General features: G+C 43.4%; 1 protein-coding gene across 1 annotated transcript in view; it reads right to left on the bottom strand.

Moving 5' to 3' along the window:
• Nucleotides 1-792: 792 nt before the first annotated feature.
• Nucleotides 793-26,605, bottom strand: part of LOC134445512 (VPS10 domain-containing receptor SorCS3-like) — a 162,517-nt gene continuing 136,704 nt past the window's right edge. Inside the window, exons 20-27 of the mRNA XM_063194573.1 lie at nucleotides 26,223-26,356; nucleotides 25,285-25,408; nucleotides 21,633-21,745; nucleotides 13,958-14,089; nucleotides 13,651-13,750; nucleotides 8,699-8,804; nucleotides 3,282-3,445; nucleotides 793-1,144 (exon numbers count right to left, since the gene is read on the bottom strand). Coding sequence (XP_063050643.1) covers nucleotides 1,086-1,144; nucleotides 3,282-3,445; nucleotides 8,699-8,804; nucleotides 13,651-13,750; nucleotides 13,958-14,089; nucleotides 21,633-21,745; nucleotides 25,285-25,408; nucleotides 26,223-26,356 — 932 coding nt within the window. The 3' untranslated portion in view covers nucleotides 793-1,085. The remainder of the gene's footprint in view (nucleotides 1,145-3,281; nucleotides 3,446-8,698; nucleotides 8,805-13,650; nucleotides 13,751-13,957; nucleotides 14,090-21,632; nucleotides 21,746-25,284; nucleotides 25,409-26,222; nucleotides 26,357-26,605) is intronic.

Below are 26,605 nucleotides of genomic sequence, written 5' to 3'. Positions count from 1 at the left end.
ACTTCTAAATTTCAGGGATTTCAGTATACCCACTTAAAATTGATTGATCCATTGTTTTGAATGGCACAAATATATACAGTATACCCACTTCAAAAAAATCTCAAATATACAGTATACCCACCATAAAAAAGTAGACTACACCACTGTTCCAGGGAATGACATTCATCCTCCGGAAGTTCAACCAGGCATTGTGTTCTCCAAAATATTTGCATAACTCACTTGACTGTAACACTCCTTTCCATGTCCAAAATGATAATTAGATTGTTCCTCACCCAATATCCTAGAAAGACTCTTCACTCAAACCCTGCAACCCATAAAAGTAGCGGTCATCTCTTTATTAAGATCTTCTGTTTTGAGAGGTAAATATTCACATGAGCAATTTTGACAAGATGGATTCAAAAGGTGATTTAAATAAGTGATGGGGCCATTGTGGATAAGAATATAGATCAAATGCACTGGCAAAAACAATCATTTAGAGCTTTGTTAGAGCACGCTTCTGAACAAACAATTACATTATTACAGTATATGGATATAACATAAATCTGCCTAACTGGAGAGGCCCAGGTAATAAGAGCTGACAAAAAAAAACAAAAAATGTTGAGAACATTAATCATTAAGTTATCCACGCACACAAACCTATCTGTATCTTCCCTCTCCAATCTCATGAGGTTGTATCTTGTGTCATGTTCACTCGCCACATAATGCAGTCATACAACAGAAAAAGTGCAGTAACTGCAGTTTTCATATGAGCGAACACTTTTCATATTGAGAAGAAGAAACACTAAGTCAGAATGGAGATGCACACCCTGTGATTTATATACTATATTGTTCTATGAGTCTGCCAAATACATCTTCCAAAATGAGACGCCAATGCATATCCATAGATATGAGCGCCTTACAAAAGTAACAATAAGTGATGATAGTGGTTTTTGTCTTTCCTTTTACTTTTTCTTTAGTGATGAGGGGATATTTTAAGGGAAAGGAGTGATAAAAGCAAATCTAAAGGGGCCCTCAAAAATGGCATCTCCGCCCTTCACCTACATATTGTGTATTCTTCTTCTTCTTCTTTTTCTTCTCATGTTTTCCTACACACTCGTGCAGTTTGGAATTTCTCTTGTGCTCTCGAAGGTGTTCACCATGCTCCCTGAAACCATACAAATTGACATAAAGAAAATTAACATTATACTACCTTGTCTGAGAGCTAACCTCACATCACAGCATTGCTCCATGACTACCAGAAATATTTAAAAGGAGAAGGATTTCTGAGCGCTCTTGTTCTCCAACTCTGTAGACTCCAAACTGTAGCTGCTCTTGAAGTACAAAGACTTAAGTCCTTTCATTTAGTGCGTGGTGGCACTAGGGCCAACTTCAGGCAAATCCACAGGTTGACAAGGATTGCTAAAATTAAAAACACTTCATGTTATCTGGGGCATAGTAACACTGTTAAACCTGCCAACCGTTTCCAATCCACATCAGGGCGTACATAATTATAACAATCATTGTCAACCTGTGCAGTTGCCTGAAGTTAACCCTAGTGTCCCCACGCAGTGCCAGAAAAATGTCAACTTAGACATCAGCTGCATTCCAAACCACACATTTATTCCTAAAATGAATTGATAAACCCAAAGGTTAAGGAATTTTTTCTGGAATTGAAGTCTCTCTTCTAATGATGTACTACTACTAGACTAAACTAGACCATTGTCTGATGAAGACATCTTGGCAATGCCTTGAATGCTCTCTCCACAATGTCAGATACATCATGGCTGCTATGTGAGGTTAATGTGACTGTTAATTGTCTTGACAACGCTCCATATTTCATCTGTCACAACAGTTTAGTGTTGCTTCTTATCATGTCATCTATCCAGCCCCACAGGCTCTGTGCTCATGTCTGACTCAGCACTCCAGGGGTGCATTTTTCAAAAGAGAAGTTGTTAGCATGTTAGCAACTTCAGTAGCTGCCAATGGGAAAATGCATTGAAAACAACAAAGTAGCTAATGTAGCAAGCGACTTTGGTTTTGAGAAATGCACCCCTGGTCTGTATAATGGCAGTTGTGTTATAGCCAGTTTGGTGACAGTGTGTAAACAGTAACAGAATGATGGAGAGTAAACTGGTCCACTTCGAAAAGACTAGGCCAGGGCTTTTTTTTGACTCTGAAGAGGACGCACACTGCGTCGAAACGTCAGTCATTATGTTTGCACCACAATAAAATAACTAAAAAGTTTCTGAGTGCTCCAATCATCCAGTCTTTTCGAAGTGGACCAGTTTACTCATTATCTACCGTCCTGGACTGAACGCACCAAGAAGGTTAGAGCGCAAGTGGCTTCCCTTTCACAAGTAACAGAATGATTACTGTTAATTGTCATGACAACCCTCCACATTTCAGTTTTCACAACAGCTCAGTGCAGCTGGTTATCATGCCGTTTGTCCTGCCCGTAGCCAGAGGCAATGTGCTCATGTTTGACTCAGCAGTCCTGGTTTGCATCACAGCATAATATGTTTTGACCAGTAGGATGGCAGTACATAAACAGTAATAGTCAGGATAATTATTATGTTGACATATCTATGCACATATTTATGACAAGTGGGAGCAAACCAGGGGTGCATTTCTCTAAACCATAGTTGCTTACTTCATTAGCTACTTTGACGTGTTCAAGGCAATTTCTCATTGGCACTACCCAAGTTGCGCACTAGTTAACAACTACGCTTTCGTGAAATGCACCACAGGTGCACTCAGAGGCTGATATCACGAAGATGACATACATAGGCGAGCCTAATATTTTTTAGTGACACCACATATATTCAATATTCCAAAACATCTTAATGAAATACACTTCCAAAACTTTATTCTCAGCTGGATGTAGCTTGCTTATCCAAGGTTTAATTTAATTGTATTGAAAACCATGGGCAGAGAAGCTGTATGCATGTTTTAGAAAGGATTGAAATCTCTTTTTAAGTGAAATGGTGTCCTTTCTTAGTTACAGGGAGTTGTATATGTAGATAATATTCATTTTACCAGTTTTTATGCACCCCCTTCTATGCTATTTTACACCATAAATATAAGAGGTGTTCACCATTGGTGTGGAATGACACAAATGCATGTAGATTGTTGATATACTGTAACCATCAGTCAGTCCTACATACGTTTTATTCTGCACTCTGAGAGAGAGAGAGAGAGAGAGAGAGAGACAGAGAGACAGAGAGACAGGGAGAGACAGAGAGAGATAGAGAGAGATATAGAGAGAGAGACAGAGAGAGAGAGAGAGAGAGAGCTTTACATACGTTTTATTCTGCACTCCAGCTCCTTCTCCATCATCTCCTTCTGCGTGGGAAGGTCACTGATCGTGACCTTGGGTGGCGCTGTGTCATTCTGCCCCACCGAGTTGATCATCTCCTGCTCTTTCTCATGGTTCACCTCCGCATAGATGTTGATCCAGGGTATTTTTCTGCCCATAACGACAAAGAGAACAAGAGTAAGAAAGCAATCATTAATGTGACAGGGGCACACAACATACAGTACAGACCTTCAATACAGACCCTGAATACAGACCTTGCCATCCCTCAATGGTTTTGAATAAGGGGAAATGTTTACACACAATATGGCTATTCATCGGATTCCTCCTGTTAGTCATACATGACAGAACACATGTATCATTCAATAAACAGAGTTCTTTGTTGATCGGGTAAAGTCAAGTCAAGTCAAGTCAAGTTTATTGTCAATTTCTTTACATGCACTGGTCATACAAAGAATTTGAAATTGCGTTTCTTGCTCTCCCATGCAGACATAGACTAATCTAGGTAAGGACATAGACAGTATAGACATAGACAGTACTCATACATGGACATAGACAGTATGGACGTAGACATTGCTCATACAGACATTTAAAGTGCAAGACTGGACAACAGAAGACTTGTAGAGAACATACATTAAGAGGAGGTATTTTGTTGTGCTTTTCTAAAAGTCCTTTATAGCGTTCTGACATAGTAATAGTAGCATTTGAAGAAAATAAATAATTAAAAAAGGTTTTATTAAATACACCAGCAGCAGTATGTGTGTGTGTGTGTGTGTGTTTGTATGTGTTTTGTGTGCGTGTGTGTGTGTGTGTGTGTGTGTGTGTGTGTGTGTGTGTGTGTGTGTGTGTGTGTGTGTGTGTGTGTGTGTGTGTGTGTGTGTGTGTTTAGTGCAGGTAGAAAGTGCGGTGTGCGTCTGTGTGTGTGTACCTGTGTATGTGTGTGTGTGTGTGTGTGTGTATGTGTGTGAGTATGAGTTGTGTGTCAGTGTGTGTATGTTTGGGTTTTGTGCAGAAAGTGCAGTGTGCTTGAGTGTGTGTGTGTGTGTGTGTGTGTATGTGTGTGTGTGTGTGTGTGTGTGTGTGTGTGTGTGGTGTGTGTGTGTGTGTGTGTGTGTGTGTGTGTGTGTGTGTGTGTGTGTGTGTGTGTGCATGTTTTGAGTTAGTGCAGGTTGAAAGTTCAGTCACAGATGTAGTAGTGCAGGTGGAATGTTCAGTCGCAGATATGGTGGTGGGGATGAGGGGGGGGAGCGTTGTCAGTGGCCTGGCTGGCTAGAGGCTGACAGTGAAGGGAGAGTGGGTTGAGTGTTCAGTATCTTGATTGCTTGATGCATCGTGCTGCTTGCAAGCCTGGTGGTACGGGAACGGAGGCGCCTGTACCTCTTTCCAGAGGGCAGGAGGCTGAACAGTTTGTGTGCAGGGTGGCTTGTGTCTTTGATGATCATCAGTGCTTTTCGGGTGAGGCGTGCGGTGTAAATGTCCTGCAGGGAGGGGAGTGGTACTCCAATGATCTTCTTCGCTGTGTTCACAACACGCTGGAGTTTCTTCCTGTTTTTCTCCGTGCAGCTTCCTCCCCACACTGTGATGCAGCTGGACACGACGCTCTCTATGGTTCCTCTGTAGAATGTTGTCATGATGGAGGGTGTAGCACTTGCCTTCTTTAGTTTGCGCAAGAAGTAGAGACGCTGATGGGCCTTCTTCGCCAGTGATGTAGTGTTGGTGGTCCAAGAGAGGTCGTCGCTGATGTGCACTCCAAGGAACTTGGTGCTGCTCACTCTCTCCACAGCATCACCGTCGATGGTCAGTGGTGGCAGTTGTTTTTGGACCCTCTGAAAGTTGACAACAATCTCCTTGGTCTTGTTGACATTCAGCAGGAGGTTGTTGTCTTTGCACCATCTGGCCAGCAGGTCTACTTCTTCTCTGTAGTGGGTCTCATCGCCCTTAGTGATGAGGCCCACCAGTGTTGTATCATCCGCAAACTTCACTAGATGGTTAGTGCTGTGGGTCGTTGTGCAGTCATGTGTCAGCAGCGTGAACAGCAGGGGGCTGAGAACACAACCTTGCGGAGCCCCCGTGCTCAGGGTCAGGGTGCTTGAGGTGTTATTCCCTACCCGTACTGCTTGTGGTCTCTGCATCAGGAAGTCCAGCAGCCAGTTGCAGAGGGAGGTGCTGAAACCTAGTTTGTCCAGTTTTCTGATGAGTTGTTGTGGTATTATGGTATTGAATGCTGAACTGAAGTCAATGAACAGCATTCTCACATATGAGTCTTTATTGTCCAAGTGGGTGAGGGCTGGATGGAGGGCAGAGCAGATTGCATCCTCCGTGGATCGCTTGGCTCGGTATGCGAACTGGTAGGGGTCCAGGGTGGGGGGGTAGGGTGGCTTTGATGTGTGACAGGACTAGCCGTTCGAAGCACTTCATGATTATGGGCGTCAGTGCTACAGGACGGTAGTCATTGAAGCATGATGGTGATGATTTCTTCGGCACGGGTATGATGGTAGCAGCTTGAAAAGTGATGGGATGACTGCTTGCTCCAGAGAGATGTTAAAGATGTCTGTGAAGACATCCTTCAGCTCTTCTGCACAATCCTTCAACACTCGGCCAGGTATGTTGTCTGGGCCAGCTGCTTTGCGTGGGTTGATGGTGGCCAGTGTCCTCTTCACACTGGCAGAGGACAGGTACAGGGGTTGATCATGGGGGGGAGGGGGAGTTTTCTGTGGATGAGTCTCATTTTGTGCTTCAAACGGGCAAAGAAACTGTTCAGGTCATTTAGCAGAGAGGTGTTGTTGTCACAGCTTCGTGGTGCGGGCTTATAGTCCGTGATGGCCTGTATGCCCTGCCACAGGCTCTGTGCATCTCTGCTGTCTTTGAAGTGTGTTGTTATTTTGTCCGAGTATTCCTTTTTTGCTTTCCTGATGCCCTGGGACAGGTTTGCCCTTGCTGCTTTTAGGCCAGCTACGTCTCCTGCTCTGAAGGCTTTGTCTCTGGCCCTCAGCAGTCTGTGAACGTCTCCTGTGAACCATGGCTTCTGGTTGGCCCTGGTGGTGATGCGTTTTATTTCTGTAACATCGTCAATGCATTTTGTGATGTAGGAGGTCACGGTGTCTGTGTACTCCTCAATGTCAATGTGGTTGCTGTGGGTGGCAGCTGTTTTGAACATGTCCCAATCTGTGGTTTCAAAGCAGTCTTGTAGTCGTGACACGGCTCCCTCTGGCCATTTTCTCACCTCCTTCAGAGCTGGTTTGGTGAGTTTTACCTTTTGTCTGTAGGCTGGCAGTAGCAGAATCGTTAGGTGGTCTGATAGGCCGATGTGGGGGATGGGCTTTGCCTTGTATGCTCCTTGTTTTGGGGTATAAACAAAGTCCAGGGTGTTTTGTCCTCTTGTTGGAAAGTTAACATGTTGGTGAAATTTTGGAAGTACTGTTTTGAGATTTCCGTGGTTGAAATCTCCCATGACCACTGTGAAGGCATCTGGGTGTGCATCTTGTTGTTCACTGATTCCCCGATGCAGCTCGTTCAGTGCCTCGCTTCTGACGCTGTTGGTGTTGCTAGGAGCGAGGTAAACTGCGACCAGTAGAATGGCGGATATTTCTCTTGGTAAATAGAAGGGTCTGCACTTGATGATCATGAACTCCACTAGTGGAGAGCAGTGTCTCTGTACCACCGTAGCATTTTTGCACCAAGCATCATGTGTGTAAACACATATTCCTCCCCCTCGTTTTTTCTCTGCAAGGGCTCTGTCCGCTCGGTGGCACGTAAGTTGCTCCAGTTGTAAAGCCGAGTCGGGTATGCCGTCGTTCAGCCATGATTCTGTAAACACGGTCACACAGCAGTTCCTCACAGTTTTGTTCGCTGATCTTAGTAGCCGTATGTCATCCATCTTATTGTCCATAGATCTTACGTTTGCCAAGAGAAATTGATGGTATTGCTGGACGAGTTGGGTTGGCTGCAAGCCGTGTTTCGACGCCACCTCGTTTGCCTCTCTTCCTAATTCTGGAGCACCTCTTTCGCCGTCTCCATGTAGGCGAAGCAGACGGGTCCGATGTATGCCGCCGTAGTATCCCCAGTTCCTCCAGTGTCTCTGTTGGTATATCCAATACATCGCTTAAGTTGTCCATTCTTATCTGCAACAGCTGTTGTCGACTGTACATGCGTTCCGACATAGTTTCCGACGATAGACATTTCGAATGACACATTATAACACAAATAAACACTGCGAGTTGGGAGAGTAAGGAGTCGCTGCAGCTACGTGCGCCACTTCCGGAAGAACGTGAGGTTGGATGGACAACATTTGATTTTTCTCTTGACTTGTGGGCATTCAATAGTAACAATCATAAAACAAGTACCTGTATGTGCATGAAAGAAACAAAAATATTGAAAAATGTCTGTGGGAAGTTATGCACTCAGATCATTTCCTGGTTGTAATAATATGTACCTCCGTAAAACAAAAAAGGCCTCAAATTATGATTTAATAAAAATGAAATAAATACTACAGGCAGAGTACAGGCTAGGAGGAACTGTAGGAATATCCTAATAACCTCCAAATTAATTGTTCTCAAATAACCTTTTTTCCTATTTATATTTCTGATGGGAAAAGCATGCTGTACCCCCATTAGGTTGGCACTCTTCAATTAAGCTACAATTAAAATTAGAATTCATAGCTTTGTTTTGTCAAGTGTGACATTTCAATAAACACACATCCCTCTTTAAATTAATGGAGGGAAATTCAAAATCCATTATTGATGATTACTTCAGCATTTTCACGCGTCTTTTGCCTGTGAATTATTTGGAGAACTAATAAATAAATCAAAGACTCAATAACAATTTCCAGTAGAGGTACTCCAACAGCATATTAAACAATTTACTGCCCAGCAGATGTGGTATTTCCTTTTTACGCAGGTTCACACTCTTCCTGCAGACATGTTGCGCAATGCCAACACAACCAGAGTTGGCAGGAATACGATAAAATGGTAATAAGTTGACAGGACATACAGCGCTTTTAGCTGTGTTAATTATTACTATTGTCTCCAATTATAACTGATTTGAAAAGGAGATTATCGACATTACCGGTGGTTTTCAAAAAAGAATAACAAGGAACAGGCAAATAAACAAAAAATAGCTACATAAATGTTCATGAAAATATTTCCTTCTATCAGGATCATTCTTTGCTACACATACTGGGTCTAAAATAACTATAAAGAACATGGCCATCATTCTCCTGGATCAATTCCTGGACACAGAATTGTTTTCCGTAATGGGCACAGGGGTGCGTGTGTGTGTGTGTGTGGGTGTGTGTGTGTGTGTGTGTGTGTGTGTGTGTGTGTGTGTGTGTGTGTGTGTGTGTGTGTGTGTGTGTGTGTGTGTGTGTGTGTGTGTGTGTGTGTGTTTCATAGTTGTCCCATTCCTTACCTTTTGAATTTGTAGATGAGGAACACAGCTAAGCCCAGAAATACGACAGAGAGGAGCATCAACATGGCCGAACTACTGTGTCTGGGCAGCGAGTCTACAAGTGGAGCTGAGGAGAGAGAGAGAGAGAGAGAGAGAGAGAGAGAGAGAGAATCTTACATTTCTTACATTCAAACCTGTTCCTGTTTATATATAAATACCTATGAAAATACCTGTTTTGCTAAATACAGAACTTTCAGGGAAATAAGCCTATGACATTTCCATTTCAGCTGGAATAGCATAAGCCTGTGACATTTCCATTTCGGCTAAGCTCTGCCTTGGTATCCATCCCTCTGTCCTAACTGCATGGCACCGCAATCAGTTTACTTTACTAAAAAGAAGATAAAAGATATACAGTAAGACTTCATGAAAGTGGAAAATGATACCATGCTTGAGTGCCAGCATGGCAGTTATTTAAAAAGAATGAAAAATAAATAAGAAAGAAAATGAACTTTTTATGCGAATGTTTATTAACAATATGCAAATGTTGTAGCAATGATAGTGCAGTGTGGTGGCACGAAGCATTAATATCAGACAGTTTAGGGGCCTCTGCTAGCGTGAAATTGCTATTTCAAAATGGATGCTTCTTTAAACTCCACGCCATCTGTTTTAAATAAGCTAGCAATTTACTAACCGCAGGAGCTGTATAAGCACACACACGCACGCACGCACGCACACAAATGCATTTAAAGACTGAAAGACGAACACAACATTGAGGAGGAGGATTTTAATGTCCCCATGCACAGTTTGAATGGATGAATTGTCCACACCCAGACGCTCTTGGTTGGTTACACTGAATAGAGAAGGTTCAATTCTTACAAAGTGGGGAAAAAGGGAAAGCTATTCAGAACTACATTAGCTACTTTGTTGTTTGCAATGTAATTTCCCATTGGGAGCTACTGAAGTTGCCGAATGGCTATCAACTACGTTTTCTCAGAAACACATCCCAGCAGATCAAAACACATAATATACCAGCAATTACATGGAGGAATAATAAACCATTAAAAATGTCTTTTCATGTGTTAGGATTAATGATAATATAGCACACATTATTGTTATGCATTTTACCTTTAAAGTGATACTGTCCCATTTTTGGAAATAAGCTTATTCTACACCTCCCCTTGAGTTAAATAATAGGGTGTTCCAACTTCCAACCGTTCTCTGGGTATGACAGTGTAAATTTTACCTCAAAGCTAGCAATTAACATTGAGTCCTATGAGACCAGTTAGCCGCCAGCTGCTCTCATAGGACTCTATGTTAATTGCTAGCTTGGAGGTAAAATTTGCGCTGCCATACCCAGACAACGGTTGAAATTACTGGAGAACGGTAAAACCCTAATATTTAACTCACGGAGATGTGTAAAAGAAGCTTATTTCCAAAAATGGGACATTACGTGGGGGAAATAAAACAAACATATACTGTACATCTACTAGTCATGAAGTTAACACGCAGGTGCGTACTAGCTGTCCATTTTCATTTTGTACTTCTTTCTTCTTTCTTTTGCTGTCCTTCCTTTCACCTCTCCAAGATCTGTGTGAAGTTAGTGTGTGAGTGTGTGTGTGTGTGTGTGTGTGTGTGTGTGTGTGTGTGTGTGTGTGTGTGTGTGTGTGTGTGTGTGTGTGTGTGTGTGTGTGTGTGTGTGTGTGTGTGTGTGTGTGTTTATGTGTGCGTGTGTGCGTGCGTGCACATGTTTTTATTTTTGTGTGTATATATCTACCGAAGCTTGGAGATGCATCTCTCTGAAGCCCCTGACCTTTCTCTTTGGCAAGGCTCGCAGGCCAAACAGACCTTTTCAGGGTGAGAGATGTTTTTGGGTGCCTGTCTGAATAACATAGGTGTTGGGCGTGTTGCTGTGTGGTCCTGGCTGACTGTGTTGGTGTGTTTGTGGGTTTTCAGAGTGAGAAGTCTGCACACTTGTAATATTGTTGTATTGTATTATTTCATGGCAGGATTACGTTTCGACCTCAGCAGTCTTCTTCAGATTTTCTACAGAGTGGTAGAGAATCTGAAGAAGACTGTTAAGGTCGAAACATTATCGTGCCATGAAGTAATAAAATACAACAAAAAGGATTCTAAGTGTGCAGACTTCTCACTCTGAAAACTACAGTTGGCATTTGTCCTGCACCAATGTGCACAATCCTTTCCTTCAACTTTTTGTTCGTGGGTGCTCTCTGAAGCCGCTGACCTTTCTCTGCGGCACAGCTCGCAGGCCAAACAGACCTTTTCAGGGTGAGAGATGTTTTTTGGGTGCCTGTCTGAATGACATACTGTAGGTGCTGTGTGGTCCTGGCTGACTGTGTTACTGTGTATTTGTTTGTGGCCGTCTGCCTTGATAATAGGGGTGTGTGTGTATTTTAGAGAGTGGGTGAGTATGCAGGACTTCCAAGGCTTCCGAGACAGTAGATTTAGTGGACCACAATAGCTAAAAACATTTAAATCCCTTGACAGGGACCCGCTCTCTCAAAACAAAACAGACACACACACGCACGCACGCACACACGTACGCACGCACGCACGCACGCACACACACACGCACGCACGCACACACGTACGCACGCACGCACGCACGCACACACACACAGGCTTTGGTGAGGTTACGCAACCAGAGGCCATTATAAGAGGGATACCTTCTTGCAAGCACTCGATTCAAATGGAGAGTGCTGAAAAGCAAAGCCTTCTTATCACTTCTCAGACTCCACTAATCTCTCTAAACACAAAAGTAACCAGCACAAAAAACACAGGGGTGGTGGCTGTGTGTGTGTATGTGTGTGTGTGTGTGTGTGTGTGTGTGTGTGTGTGTGTGTGTGTGTGTGTGTGTGTGTGTGTGTGTGTGTGTGTGTGTGTGTGTGTGTGTGTGTGTGTGTGTGTGTGTGTGTGTGTGTGTGTGTGTGTGTGTGTTGCTCTTGTTGCTGACAGATCTGTGGCGTGTGAAGGACTGAAGAAGCGTTATTACTCAGAGCACTGAAGTCTTGGCTGACACACACACGCACATGCACACACACACACACACACACACACACACACACACACACACACACACACACACACACACACACACACACACACACACACACACTAGGGGTGGGCGATATGGGCAAAAAAAGTTCTCAATATTTTTTAGAATTTTTCCCGATAACGATAATTTGACGATAATTTCCAAAAACACTTGCAAAAACAAGTAAGGCCTATTTCAGGAGGGGGGGAGGGGGGGTAATCAATGTGTACCGTAATATGGGAATTTGGCATGGCAGGGCAGGGTGAGTAAAGCAGAACATTGTAGGCCTATGTTGCCTAAACTGCATGTTACCAAGAGGTCTGCATAAATGATGGCATGTCTACATCACAGAGCATGGCAGTATAACAAAGCTACACATTTATGCTGTCTATGATTTGTGCATGATTCCAGACTCAATTTTAATTCTGCACTGGAGGTAGTAGTGCTGCATTTGTGTTTTAACTGGGGAGGGACAGAGAGTTGGGAGAAATGCTGTGCTGAAGAGCTTTCACTTTTTGAATTTAATAATATGCATATGCTGGACTGTAAAGTAATACTTCATCACTTGTCATGAAAACATATCCATGTAAATAAACCTAACTAAGGCAGCTGCAAATTGCATGTGTTGAATTTCACACATTGTAATTTAACTCACTGCGCCAGTCTAACTTAACATTACTTGTCCACCTAAGCAGTTATGATATCTATACATGCAGGTGGGTGTTTAAGTAGTGAGTAACAGCCACTCTAGTTGTAGAGAACAACATTGCTTAGCCTAGTTCGCTAACTAGCATGCTAACGCGATTTCTCAGACTAGAGACACAGCTATTTCTCTTCCTAACTATTTGGCTTTCCATAATCACAGACAGTTGCTGATTAAAAGCACATAGTTCCAAAACGCCCTCAGCATCATGCAATGGCTGGTTTAATGGTTGAATTCCTCATGTAAATCCACCATTTGGATAACAACAACTCTCCTCCACTGCCCAGCAGCAGCAGTGTTGCACGAGTGACACGAGATCTCTCTCTCTCCCTGTCTGCCAAAACGCTGCAGCCCGACCCCCTCAGCACTGTCTGCTCATTGGTTCACAGACTTATTCTCCAGTTCACAACAAAATTACTATTGGCTGACAGGCTTGGCTGACAGGCTTGGAGGAGTCATGTCACAGCGCTTTGTTGATTTTAGCGACTTCATAAAACAACATTCGTCAATTAGCCAAAATCGTCAAAACAACATTCACGATAATTTCGCAGACAATAAATATCGCCCACCCTTAACACACACACACACACACAGACACACAGACACACACACACACACACACACACACACACACACACACACACACACACACACACACACACACACACACACACACACACACACACACACACACACACACACACACACAGTTACCTCACACATTACCGCACACATCCTTACTACTAGATCGAGCAAGAAAGAAAATCTGCCGCTGCAAATGAGTCCCCTTAGGGATCACTTTGCAGCATTTAGAAAATGGTGATATATAATGTTTAGAAGCACATTTAACGACACGGAAGTGCCACATGGCCATATGCTTCCTGTACCTTTTTGGAATGTGCTGCGTATGGAGATTGAGGTGAGAAAGTTTTCAAGGTTAGCTAAGTGATCTACACATTATTGTGACCTGATGTATCTCCCTTGCCTTGACCACTGCAAACAATAATTTTACAGCATTGCTTACATAACCATGGTAATGGGACATACTGTAGTCTTGTGTAACTGTAGGCCTATATGCACTCAAACATTCTTGGAGCTTGCAGTGTCTAATACATAGTATGCAGCCTTGTATCAAGCAGCTATAGTGAAACAGCAGCATAGTGTACAATCACTGATGAGACAAGAATGAACAGAGTACGGCACTAAAGGAGAACTTACCTAAGGTTAACTGCGTAATGTAAACAATGATGCGAAAGGTCGGCCTCAGCTGGAACTCCACCAAGTTCTGGTTGAGGGCGTTGACGAGAACTTCCGAGATCTGAAGAAAGCAAAGGAGGTACAAATGCACAGATACATGAACACACATCCAAACATAAACCCTCATCATGCTTTTAATTAAGTTAAATCACTTGACATAGGCCTACAAAAAAGGAATCAGTAATCATATTGCATCAACTTAGTCCTTAAATCAGCACATCCAGCTCAGCTGTTTACAGTAATCATTCCCATGGGTTTGACCTCATACCTCTTCTAGCTCCTCCTCCTTGTTTCTCCGGCTTGCTGATTGGTTCTTGCTGGGCAACAGGAAGAGCTCAGCAGCAGTGGGAATTCCGGGGTATACTGCAACCAGGAGCTGTGATTCGGCAATACTGGCAACCTTATGAAGAAAGAAAAACAAAGCAAACATCAAGAATTAGTTTTCTGCAGGCTCCAAAATCTAAATATCAGTTGATGGTGTGTGTGTGTGTGTGTATGTGTGTGTGTGTGTGTGTGTGTGTGTGTGTGTGTGTGTGTGTGTGTGTGTGTGTGTGTGTGTGTGTGTGTGTGTGTGTGTGTGTGTGTGTGTGTGTGTGTGTGTGTGTGTGTGTGTGTGTGTGTTAATGGGTACGGGAGTGGAAGTGAGAGAGAGAGAGAAAATAGGAAAAAACACACAATATTTTCTCATTTACCTCCTCCCTTGAACATCCCTCTGAAAGGTGATTTCCCTCCTTTTAGTCATTAAAATTGAATGGGATGTGAAATCAACCAAAGCAAACACTTCACACACACACGCACACGCACAAATGCACGCACGCACGCACGCACGCACGCACGCACGCACGCACACACACACACACACACTGTGGGTAATGTAATGTCTTCTGTGGTCCACTTGAAAAAGGCTTTTCCAAAGTAGCGCCGAGCCATTGATTGGAGCCATAGAGCTTCAGTATGTTATGAGTTTACCCCCATAGGCAGGGCCGTATTAATGTACAGGCTTGATATGGCTGCAGTCTATGGGCCCCCACTGCCAAGGGCCCCTGATTGATGAAAATTGAAAAATTGCATAATTATGACATATTGGAAAAATGAATGTGTGATGTTGAGTAGAGTTTGTAGACATGCTATTCTTAATTCCTTGCTCGTAATTATGACCCTGTCTATTTGCCTTCTGGGGTCCCCACAGCAAACTTTAGCCTAGGGGGACCAGGCCATCTTCATCCGGCCCTGCCCATAGGTTTTAGATCAAGTTGGGCCTGAACAGGATTAAATGGTGGGCCCAATATTATATGAACCCTTGAAATAAAAATAGAAGGGTGATAATGAAAGTAGAGAAGAGACAGAAATAGAAAGAGAGGCAGTGAAGAGGAGAGAGAGAGACAGAGAGAGAGGAGAGAGAGAGAGAGAGAGAGAGAGAGAGAGAGAGAGAGAGAGAGAGAGAGAGAGAGAGAGAGAGAGAGAAAGAAGTGTAATAGTGGCAATGGGCATAAAGAGAGAGCATAAAATAAGAGAGAGGGAGACTAAGAGGATGAGGGGCAGGAGGAGAGGTGCTGCGGGTGTTCAGAAAATCGATACACACTAAGGCAGGGGTATTCAATTAAATGTCAACGAGGGCCAGTTTTTCAAATTCCTTCCAGTAAAGTGGCCGAAATTTACATATATATTATGGTTGCCGACTGTCAATGAAAAAAATACGGGACACTTCATTGAGGCGAGGGGTGTGGGGATCCTCCCCCAAAAAGTTTTGCATTTCTTAGATGTAATTTCATGCATTTTAACATCCCGTGTCCCGTTTCAGCTTGATACGGAACCCACACTGTTATCTCTAAATTCCGAAAAACGATTCTGTATTTCAAGGGGCTTGTGGGGGGCCAGAGCCTTGCCATCCAAGGGCCGCATCTGGCCCCAGGGCCGCCATTTGAATAGCCCTGCTCTAAGGTGTGTCCTCAAGGCAGTAAAATAGTAAATAGATAACTGCCTTAACTCTTAACCCGTACACACCCATTTCAATCCTCTCTTTCAATTCTCTATTCAGACCTCACACTGCTGATGTCCAGCTATTAGAAAAAAAACACAACCAACAATACACGCTGTGGTCAACATTTGGCCCAGCAATTTCAGCATGCTCATGTGTATATTACATTACATTACATTGCATTTGGCAGACGCTTTATAACCAAAGCGACTTTCAAAAGAGGACATAATCAAGCCAACATCACAAGCAAATACAAAGTGCACAGAACAAGTGCAGTTGCAAAGACGGGTTATTTTTTTTATTTTTTTTAAGAGTAAATAACGAGTACACACACACACACAAACACACACTCACAAACTAAACTAAACTAAACATCATGTCAGGAGTCTGCCCTGGGGCAAGGCCAGTTCAAGCATTAGTCTAGTAGATTCTCTCGAAAGAGGAATGTCTTTAGTTGTTTCTTGAAGGCTGCAAGAGATGTGCTTAGTCTTGCTGCCTCTGGGAGACTGTTCCACCACTTGGGTACCACAACGGAGAACAATCTTGACTGGGAGTACCTAGAGCGACTGGATGGCAGAGCCAGACGGCTTGTGCTGGATGAGCGCAGTTCTCTTCCAGTAACATAAGGCGTTAGTAGGTCCTTCAGATACGCTGGGGCCATTCCTGTGATGGTTTTGTAGGCAAGGGTCAATGCCTTGTGCTTGATCCGGGCGGCGATCGGTAACCAGTGCAACTCAATAAATAGAGGATTAACATGGTTCCTTTTGGGCTGATTGAATATCAACCGTGCCGCCGCATTCTGGATCATCTGCAGAGGTTTTAGCGCACAAGCAGGTAGGCCTGTCATGACAGGACCGTGGCCTGGACCAGTCGTTGTGTGGAATATTGTGTCAGCACAGGTCTGATATTCCGTACGTTGGACATCTGGATTCGACAGGTCCGGGTGACCGAGTTGATGTAGTTGGAGCATGACAGCTCATCATCAATCATGACGCCAAGGTTTTTGGCGACTTTGTTTGGGGTCACGATGGTGGAGCCTATCTTGAGGTTGATGTTGTGATTGAGCGACTCTTTAGCTGGGATCACCAGGAGCTCTGTCTTGGCCAGGTTCAGCTGTAGGTGGTGGTCCTTCATCCATGTTGACAAATCGGTGAGGCAGGCAGAGATGCGTTACGAAACCGTGGTGTCCTCTGGACGGAACGACAGGTACATCTGGGTGTCATCAGCATAGCAGTGGTAGGAGAACCCATGTGTTTGAATGACACGTCCCAGGGAGGAGGTGTATATTGCAAACAGAAGGGGTCCCAGCACTGATCCTTGGGGTACGCCTGTGGAGAGGGTGTGAGTCGTAGACAGCTTCCCTTGCCATGACACAATGAAGGTGTGTCCAGAGAGGTAGGAGTTGAACCATGAGTGGACAACGCCTGTGATTCCCATGGCTGTGAGTATCCTCAGGAGGATCTTGTGGTTGACTGTGTCAAAGGCTGCAGACAGGTCTAGTAGTATGAGGACCGAGGATAGTCCTTCCGTTCTTGCAGTCCTTAGAGCTTCAGTCACTGAGAGTAACGCAGTTTCAGTTGAATGTCCACTTCTGAAACCAGATTGTTTTGGGTCCAGTAATCCGTTCTGGTTTAGGAAGTTGGTGACCTGCTTTGCAACTGCCCTTTCTAGCGTCTTGGATAGGAAGGGAAGCAGTGAGACAGGTCTGTGAGGTCATGTGTATATAGTTTTTTTCCGTTTTTTAGCAAGATGACCTTTTCACCTTTCCTCCGTTTGCCTCTGGAAACCAACACCATCAGTTCATCCATAGGTCAGGTCCTGTTGTGCTGTGTAGCCTGCAAAAAAACACTTTGGTTTCAAGGGTACTACAGTCTATTTTCCAGCCAGCTTTATGGTAGGAATAAAAACGACAGACTCGAAAACAGGGGCATAGGCAGAAATAATAAAACAGGTGGGCCCAGAAAAAAACGGACGAACCCAACCCGAAAACGAATAGGTAGATATTATATCGTGCTCAAAAATTATACTTTGAAATTGAAATTATAGAAATCAAAGTAGATGAACCAGACTTTTGTCAAAATGATTAATTATCGCTCAGTGGTATGCCATTAATTATAGTTCAATGAGGCAACAGTTGACTGTCAAGTGTGAATGGGGTGGGCTTGGATGTCAAGTGGTCGGGCCCAGGCCCTCCCAGGCCCACCCCTGGCTATGCCAATGCTCGAAAACAAGCTCTTACAGAGTCCCACAATAGCAAACTCCATTGTCCTCCCAGTTGAAGATGTTATTGGTCATCACACTACATTTCCTCTACACCGAGTAATTACACCTTCTTACTTCGCTTCGCAGTTCTGTTTTGAAAAAAAAAAAAAGACACAACTTGGAGAAGAATGCTCGCCGCACACTCAGAACTTCATGCAGTTACATTTAATGAGACCAACGTTTCGGCTTACGCCTTCATCAGGGTCATCTTGTAAAAAAAAAAGACAAAATTGCTTCTCTCCAATGACCCGAGAGGATGAGGACTTCCTTCTTCCAGATTTTGTGGGAAGCTGGGGACCAAAATAAGAGTCCTTTGAGACCTCAACAGCAGCAGCGTGTAATAGAGATGGGAAATGGGTTGTTTTTGTGGAAAGCATTAGCAGAAAAAGAGATAGTGTCTCCCTGAGCAGGGCTGGACTGGGATGAAAAAACAGCATTTTCAGACAACACCGGTGTGGCAGGTGTTAAGAGAGAGAATTAAGCCTGTGACAACAGTTTTAGTCTTTTATTAAGAGCTATTTTTTACCACAACAGCCAACATTAATATCTAAATTTGACTCAGAGAGGTCAGCTTGTAGCGGCATGAGGACTGATACCACTGCATTGAGGGGTTAGGAAGAGGCCAAAGACCAGGCCAAAGTCATCAACAGTCCACCTGGCAAATGCCCTGTATGCCTTATGGCCACTCCAGCAGTGTCTCTGAGACTTCAACAGCAGCAGCATGTAATAGAGATGGGAAATGTGTGTCAGAGCAGAGTGAGGGAAAGGAGCCACCAGAGAAATCACCCTCCTGCACTGAGATGGCAGTACCCAGGGACCTGGTCTTGAATTGGGGGAGCTCAGCTCAGACGCTAACCCCGACTATTAGTGGAGGTAGGGGAGTTCTTTTACTGCATCAGCTAACTTCCTCCAGCTCCGAGTATATGGAAAGACGGCGGACATCAACATGGGAATAAGGCTTGAGACTTTGGGGTGGGCTGGTGAGTTTGCAAGAAAGGTGCCGTAGCAATCAGCAGAGTGAAGCTTTTTCCATTGTGGTGAGAGAATGTTCTCTCAGCTTGCCAAGGCCGATATTCTGGTTTCCCCCATTTAATTTGCAGACTTCGCTTTGCCCAACGGATATTATTGTAATCAATGCTGAAAAGCTATTTCACAAATGCATTACATTTTCTACTATTCCTTATACTTTGACAACACTGTGGCCCTCATTTTCAAAGTAGCGTACAAAGACAATCATACATACGTTGTGCGTACTTTCTTTTCCTACGACCAGTTGGCATTTATCAAATCTCGTCGTAAGCGCAGGAAAGATGAAATCCATATGACTGCTCTCAGACGGTGTACGCCGCTTTCAAGTTGGACTTGAGATGACTATGATCAGCAGCAGTTATTGCACAACAACTCATTAACACAACTATGTAGCCTACATAATTACAAAATGTCTTACATAGTATATTTTGGATCTAACCAAACTTCTACTTCTTCTTCTTTTTTTTTTCTTTTTTTTTTTTTTAACTTTTTTTTTACCAAACTTCTACTTGTTTGAATTTGTGCACCCTTCCTGGGAGCGCTGTGTTAATTTACTACAGTAGGTCAACAACTGCAAGAGACTTCTATTTTGTGATTTCAAGTCAAGTCAAGTCAGCTTTTATCATCACTTTCTGTCATTTGACATGATGTGTGAATAATTGTGCAATATACAGCCGTGTATTGAAATGTGCCTTCAGTCATGGGATCAATTGACCGACGTCCCTTTGATTGACGTCCCCCTCCATTAAGGTGGCAAAAAGGCTATTCCCTTGAACGACTGGAGAGCAGGAGAGAAGCAGGGCGCACATGACCGTGAGAAGGACAGCGCACTGGAGACGTAAAACTCTCCTTCCCCAACAAGTGGTTTGGGCACTGTTTTTCGGCCAGTTTCATGTAGGACCATTTTCTTGACATCGTTTAAAAAAGTTTAGAAAAATAAATATAAAATTGGGCCTATCAATATCTTCATTATTTCTGTTGTAGTCAATCAAACATTTAATTGTAACCAACATCATTTGGAAATCAATCTCTACCCCTTCCATATTGAGTACCTAAACACTGTTGACTTGGCTACTGCTGTTGGTTATTTCCACGTGTTATTTTGTTGTCTACCTCGCGTAAAGCGTACTTTCAAGCTGTCAATCAACCAGAAACGTGGATGTTTTAGCCAGTTTGCGTCTCTCCATGTCGCAAAATTAGGGGTGCGGTCTCCTTCCCGCTGTTTTAGAGAAGGTGTGATTATTCTAATTACGATCGTTTTCAGGCGCTGGATTTATCAACAGCTGCTCGCTCTTACGATGTGATTGGAGAGGTACGCATGTTTAGTAAATCTCACGTGAGCCTCGTCGTACGACGAGATCTGCACTCATTTCTGCGATGGTTTCTATGCAAGTTTGATAAATGAGGGCCTGTTATGTGTGCGTGCAGGCGTGCGTGTCAATGTGTACGTTTGTGCTTTGTGCCTGTTTGTGTGTGTGCGTGTATACATGTGTGTATATGTGTGTACTTGTACTCAGCAAAAGCCTTGCCCTGAGACAAGCTGTGAATCAGGCAGGCCATTGCAGTCCATATGAACTCTAGCCCAGTGTTTCCCAACCAGGGGTACGTGTACCACAAGGGGTACGCGAGCACACTGCAGGGGGTACTTGGAAAAATGAAATTTTAACAAATATATGGAGCTTAGTTACATTGGGATGGAGAAAGCGATATAGAACTCGACTTAGGGGGTACTCATGGCACAGCGAAAAAGGCTTAGGGGTACACAAGACAAAAATGGTTGGGAAACACTGCTCTAGCCAACACGCCAATCTCTCCTTTTGTGTGTGAGAGTCTCTTCTGGTCTGGAATGTTAGAGCAAATCTGAAGTGCTTGGTTTCATCAGAGCATCAAAATGGACAAGGAACTGACAGAACTTAGGAAAAACAGATAGAACACAGGGTGGTTAGGAATAAAAATAAAAAAGAAAGACAGACAGACAGACAGACAGACAGACAGTGAGAGATAGATAGATGGATAGATGGGTAGATAGATAGATTTGTGTGTGTGTGTGTGTGTGTGTGTGTGTGTGTGTGTGTGTGTGTGTGTGTGTGTGTGTGTGTGTGTGTGTGTGTGTGTGTGTGTGTGCGTGTGTGTGTGTGTGCGTCTGTGTGTGCGTGCGCGTCTGTGAGTGTGTAATGAAATGGATTGCAGTGCAGTGCGTGCAGTGGTCTCGGAATAAACCATTAGTAATCACAGGCCTGTCGAGCTCCAGAAAGGAGCTCTGCACCTGTCATCAGGAATCAGATGGAAACCAACCTTGCCTCTCCCTCTGCAATGCCTTACCTTTTGAAATCCAAAAATAGTTACATGAAGGCAGCAAGTGAGAGAGAAAGAGAGATGGAGAGAGAGAGAGAGAGAGAGAGAGAGAGAGAGAGAGAGAGGGAATATTTGGAAAAGTGGGGAATAGAAAGAGGTGAAGACTGTAGACAGAATCCGTTAAAAATAGCGAGGGAGGGGGAGAGACAGAGATACAGAGACAGCAGAGACAGAAAAGCAACAGTGTAAGGAGAGAGAGAAATGCAAGGAAATGAGAGAAAGCTGACAGAAAGAAAAAAGGGTATAAAAAGACGTAGGAGGAGGAGGAGGAGGAGGAAGAGGAAGAAGAGGAGGAGGAGGAGGAGAGATCCACACTCACTTGCAGCAGAGCCTTCTTAATTACCCTGCCAACATCCTGCCTCCACTCCGGAATGTCAGGGTTGACCTCGTCCAGATTAGGAGAGAAAGATAAAAGCAGCGATTTGAAGAACTCTGTCAAAAGAGATCAGAATAGGAAGACGAGTTGGAGCGAGAAGCTAAGGGTGTATAAGAGGTGTGAATGAGGTAATGCAGAAGTTGAGGAACATAGCAAAAAAAAGAAATAACAAGAATGTGAACGTTCAAACGTAACCCCTCTCAGGGATTAAAGTTCTCCGGCATATACCGGATTTCCGGCTTTTAGTGATTGCCCGTGGGTTAATTTGTTTTTTAAATACTCGAAAATAAATTGACGGTAAATAAATAAATAAAAAGACAACCGTAATCCCTCCTGCGTTTGTCAGCCAATGGTAGCAAAGGAGCTCACTAAAACTAACATTGTTAACCAATCAGAAGAAGAAGGGGGCAGGTCTTAGGAAAGCGTGCTACTTCAGTATCTCGCTCGAGTCGGACCACCATAGAGAGCCGGCGGTCTACGAGCAGTCGCCGACTCGCCGTTCTCATGCCGCGGTCACAGAGCAGTGTCAACAACTCGCTCTACATGGCAAGGCACCTTGCACCGTTTATTGCTCTATGAGCAGAAATATGTGTTAAGATTACTAAACTGCATGCTAAGGATTGGTGATGCCGCTGTCGTCAAAAACATAAATGGAACTGGACATTGTGTGTTTGGACATAGCCTACAGAATGTCGATAAGCATATAGAGAGCTTCTCTGCTCAGTGCTAATAATTAGCTCTAGGGCCTACACAACACACAAGGTTCTGTTTTTTCCACAGACGTTCGATCCCTCTGTGTCTTTTCATAATTTCTGAACCCAACTTAGAAAGTAACACAGAGCTGTCACAGCATCTCCCGGAGTGTGGAGCGGTCGAGCGGACCGTTTATCTGTGTCTCATCTCCTAATGTCAACCACTGCCTGTGCATTATGCTACCGGTAGTTCCATTCAAAATAATGGCTGGATAGCGTGATTCATGAATCAATCACCAGATTACGTTCTGGGGTTGTTGGAAGAGGTTGTAGGAAGATGTGCTTCAGTCTACAACTACTTGTGAGAACACCTAAGAGAATAATTTGTTATTTGTTAGAATTTAACAAAAAAGCTTAGTTTCACTTCAGCATGTTGCAGATAACTAAGTTACCGAACTTTTATGCTAATGTTTTAGCTAAGAGGAGTCGGGTTACTTATAATAAACACCACCTACATATTAACTGATATTATCTCCGATGGAAAAATCAATGCAAAAGTATTGACATTGGCGCTGTGTTCAACTTAAAAGTGACTCAAATAGCGCCTAGCAAGATGGCAGTCTGCATGCAGACAGCAGCAAGTTTCATCCCACTAGCTGTAGTATAATACAGGTTTGGTTGTTGGGTGTATAATTCCGGTCATTGGCACGTTTTTAGTCTACATTCATCTCAAGTTGCCGTTTTCATGATGATTGTGAGATCGTTAAATAATATGTCACATAGGCCTAATGGCTTGTTGATGGCTTTTAACAATCTGTTAATGGGCTTTAGTTTTCAGTGGAATTCTAGTCATTGATTGGAGGCTAAAAATAATACTGCTATATGGTGATGGACAGAACAACTTGAGCTTGATGATGAAGCAAGGCAGTCTTTTTTCTGAGAATAGCCCAATAGGAGAGTAGCCAAAATATTTACAGGGCAGGCACTACAAATTCTGACCTAGAGCTAGCTCTATCCAAGGCTCTATTCAGACTGACTGTATGAGAAACCTGGAACCCATCTATCTACAGACACAGACAACATCTAGTCCATAGTAGCCACCAAAATGACATTAATGAATTACGTTGATTTGCATTTGTAATTCGTTAAATGTAAAGGTATTTTGCATTGTTATTCAGCCATGTCCAGGCATTTGCATTTTTTTTTTTTTTAAAGGCAGGATTAAACACTTAGGCCTAAGTAACCAAAGATTATGCTTTTACCTCTGTTATGTAGGCTATCTAACATGTCATGGTATTTCAATCTTTGTTGGTCATATTCTGCTACACATACTTTTCTCATGCTTTTGTGATGAAATGGCCTATGTAACTACAATATTATGCATAATAAGTATGTAATTATGTAATAATGATTATCGCTACACCCTTTTGGTCTCCTTGGTAGGCCCTATTCGAGTTGCAAGTCATTTTGACCCTGACATGGCACCCACATCAGAATAAGATAAATAAGACAAACATAAGTGTAAATACTAAGCTTAAAAAGCAATGAAATTCTCGTTTCACCGTGTATCGAATAGGGTCGCGTGGACGCACCAAAAAGTTCAGGCTCAGGATTTTTTTTTACTTTAATCCCTGCTCTCTTGAAAGCATAAAAGTTGCATACTGCAGCAAACCGCCCTTGTGCTCCCTATTTCACTTATCCATGTTTTCGCTACTCATACCAGAAACCTCATTATGACGTCACGAGAAAAGGAAGTAGCCTACATGAAGGTTATATCATACATTATTATATGGTTGTGACGTCATCGGTCGAATGCTCCATTCATTTCAACGGGGCTCCCCAACGTTCGCACGTCTGTTATTTTTCGATAACGGACGGGTTGGTCTATAACAGACCGCTGTCAATGGCAACAAGACTTTTCACTGCTAAAGCGACTTTTCAACAAGACTCTAATCAGCTGCTGTGATAGACAACACCTGTTGTCCTGGCTACCAAGCTGTTAGCGGTGTTCCACAACGGCACTGTTTTGTTTTGCGTAGCAACAATCTTTTGACATTAAAACTATAGTAGACTTCACATTAAATAGGCCTAAAGAAATGTCCCCGCCATGTGTGAATCATTTAAGTATATCCATATAATAAGCGGGTTAACTTTGGAATAGCAGCACTTCAGAGAGAACAAGACCCCTCCGCTCCGCATCGGGGTCTAAAGATTCTCTCTGTCGTGCTGCTATTCCACGGTAGCGACCTTCTCGCCGAACGTTAACACTTACGTATAACATCAGCACTCATAGTAGCCTAGCGCGCTAAACCCCTACAGCAAAGAAGCTGTACAGTACAGGGGTCTAGTGGAGCTCTATGGCAGTGTGGCTGGGGTAAAGATTTGTCCGTCAAATTGCCTCTGCACTGAACGCCACGCAATAGGACGGCTCAAACAACCAATCACACCAAATCCCCACATGGCAAGCTGTGTGGCGTGGCCCCCAATAGTTCCAGGAGATATCTAGTGAGGCAGCTTTTCCTCTCCATCTGAATTCATACACAGCAGGCATGCGTCAGACTCCCAGTCCCTCCAGCCCAGAGATCACATACAGCTGACGACTGTTTGCAAACATAACCCACTCAATGTCACAACACAATATCTACATGGGTTTACAATGCGTGTGTTTTGATCTTAAATAACATTCAATGGCCATGATGTCGCTCTACACGTTCAAGAAATGGTCTAATAATAGCTTGTGACTGTCTGGTTCTGTAAAATGCTAACATTAGCTTACCCGGCTAGCTTAAAGCATCGTGTGATCAAATGCTAATGTGAAGTGACCTATTTGTGTCAAATAAGTTCATGGTGCATCAAACCGTGGAAGAATTAAAGAACTAGAATTAGATAACTAAAAAGTTCACCTTGCACTGCGATGGTCTTGGTGTCTTGCAGGATGGAGTTGGCAGAGGACACCTGTACGGTGACAGTGTGCATGCCCTCCCTGGTGAAGGTGTGGGAGATGCTGCCATCCAACGTTACAATGGGCTGCAGAGGAAGAAAAAAGAAGTCAAAGGAAGGAACAAGGAAAGAAGAGAGGCAAAGAGTCGAAGAAGGGAAGAAGAAGAAGAAGAAAAAGAAAAAGAATACAGATGTGCAACTCAGGGTAAATCTCAGATGTTGAGAAAGTATTGGGGGAAAGAATATATAAAAAATAAATTTAAGGCAGACGTAAATGTAATGAAAGAAGAGAGAAGATTATATCAAGAAAAAATAAAAAAAGATTCAAGAGGAAAATAAGACACAACAGAAAGATGAGGAAAGAAAAATAAATTATCCACATTTAAACACACTGCAGGGAACGCCACGGGAGACGCCTCCTGGAGAGAAGCCCTGCGTCATCTCAGTTTCAAAGACAGGCTAGTTAAGCACACGTTGGAGTTTACAATGGAGTTAGTGCACTGTGAACATAATCCTACATGTTCATCAGTATTGGAGCTGTCCCGTGAGTAGGTGTTACATGCATTAGCCCTGCAGTGTTGATCCTGTTGTCAAACATTTAGGTCTGTCAGTTGGGTTACACAGTCAGGTGGGTAAAACCACATGAGACTATGGTGCGGTTTCTCTTTATCATTCGGCAGTTGAGAGACTGAGTAAGAAAGAAAGAAAGAAACAAAGAAAGAAAGAACGAAGGGAAGGAAGAAAGACAATCTGGACTTAAAAAATGTGTAGTTAAATTGATACTGTCTCTGTTTCCTTCGTTCCAGTTGCTGTAAACTCTGTGCTTCAGTGGTGTAATTATGCACTAACTAGTCAGATATTAGAGATGGAATGAAATAGAAAATGCAGCCCCATGTCCCACCTCAGAGCTGTTGCCAAGCCACCAGAAGTAGGTAAGAGTACGAGAGTGGCTGGGCCAGACGACAGCTGTCAGGTTCACTTCCTTGTTTTGAATCACCACAAACGGAGCCAGCAACTGGACATGCTCCGCCATACCTGCACAAAGGAGAAGCAGGGAGAAACACATGAGGACACAGTTACACAAAGAGGGAGGAATGTATTTATTGGAGGGTCCGAGAGGTAGGAAGTCAACCTGTCTAGGGTTACATAAAGATGAGGGTAAGCATGAACACTGCAACTGCACACAAGACCAGGAACCCGTTTCTCCTAACATTGAGGTCTACAGACCTTGACAGCCTCAAGGGGTTCATGACTCAAGGAAGTGTGGGTAAATATCAGTTGATA

The sequence above is a fragment of the Engraulis encrasicolus genome, chromosome 1 (genome assembly GCF_034702125.1).
Source record: "Engraulis encrasicolus isolate BLACKSEA-1 chromosome 1, IST_EnEncr_1.0, whole genome shotgun sequence".
In the NCBI taxonomy this organism is placed as follows: domain Eukaryota; kingdom Metazoa; phylum Chordata; class Actinopteri; order Clupeiformes; family Engraulidae; genus Engraulis; species Engraulis encrasicolus.
This window is presented reverse-complemented; position numbering and strand designations above follow the sequence as displayed.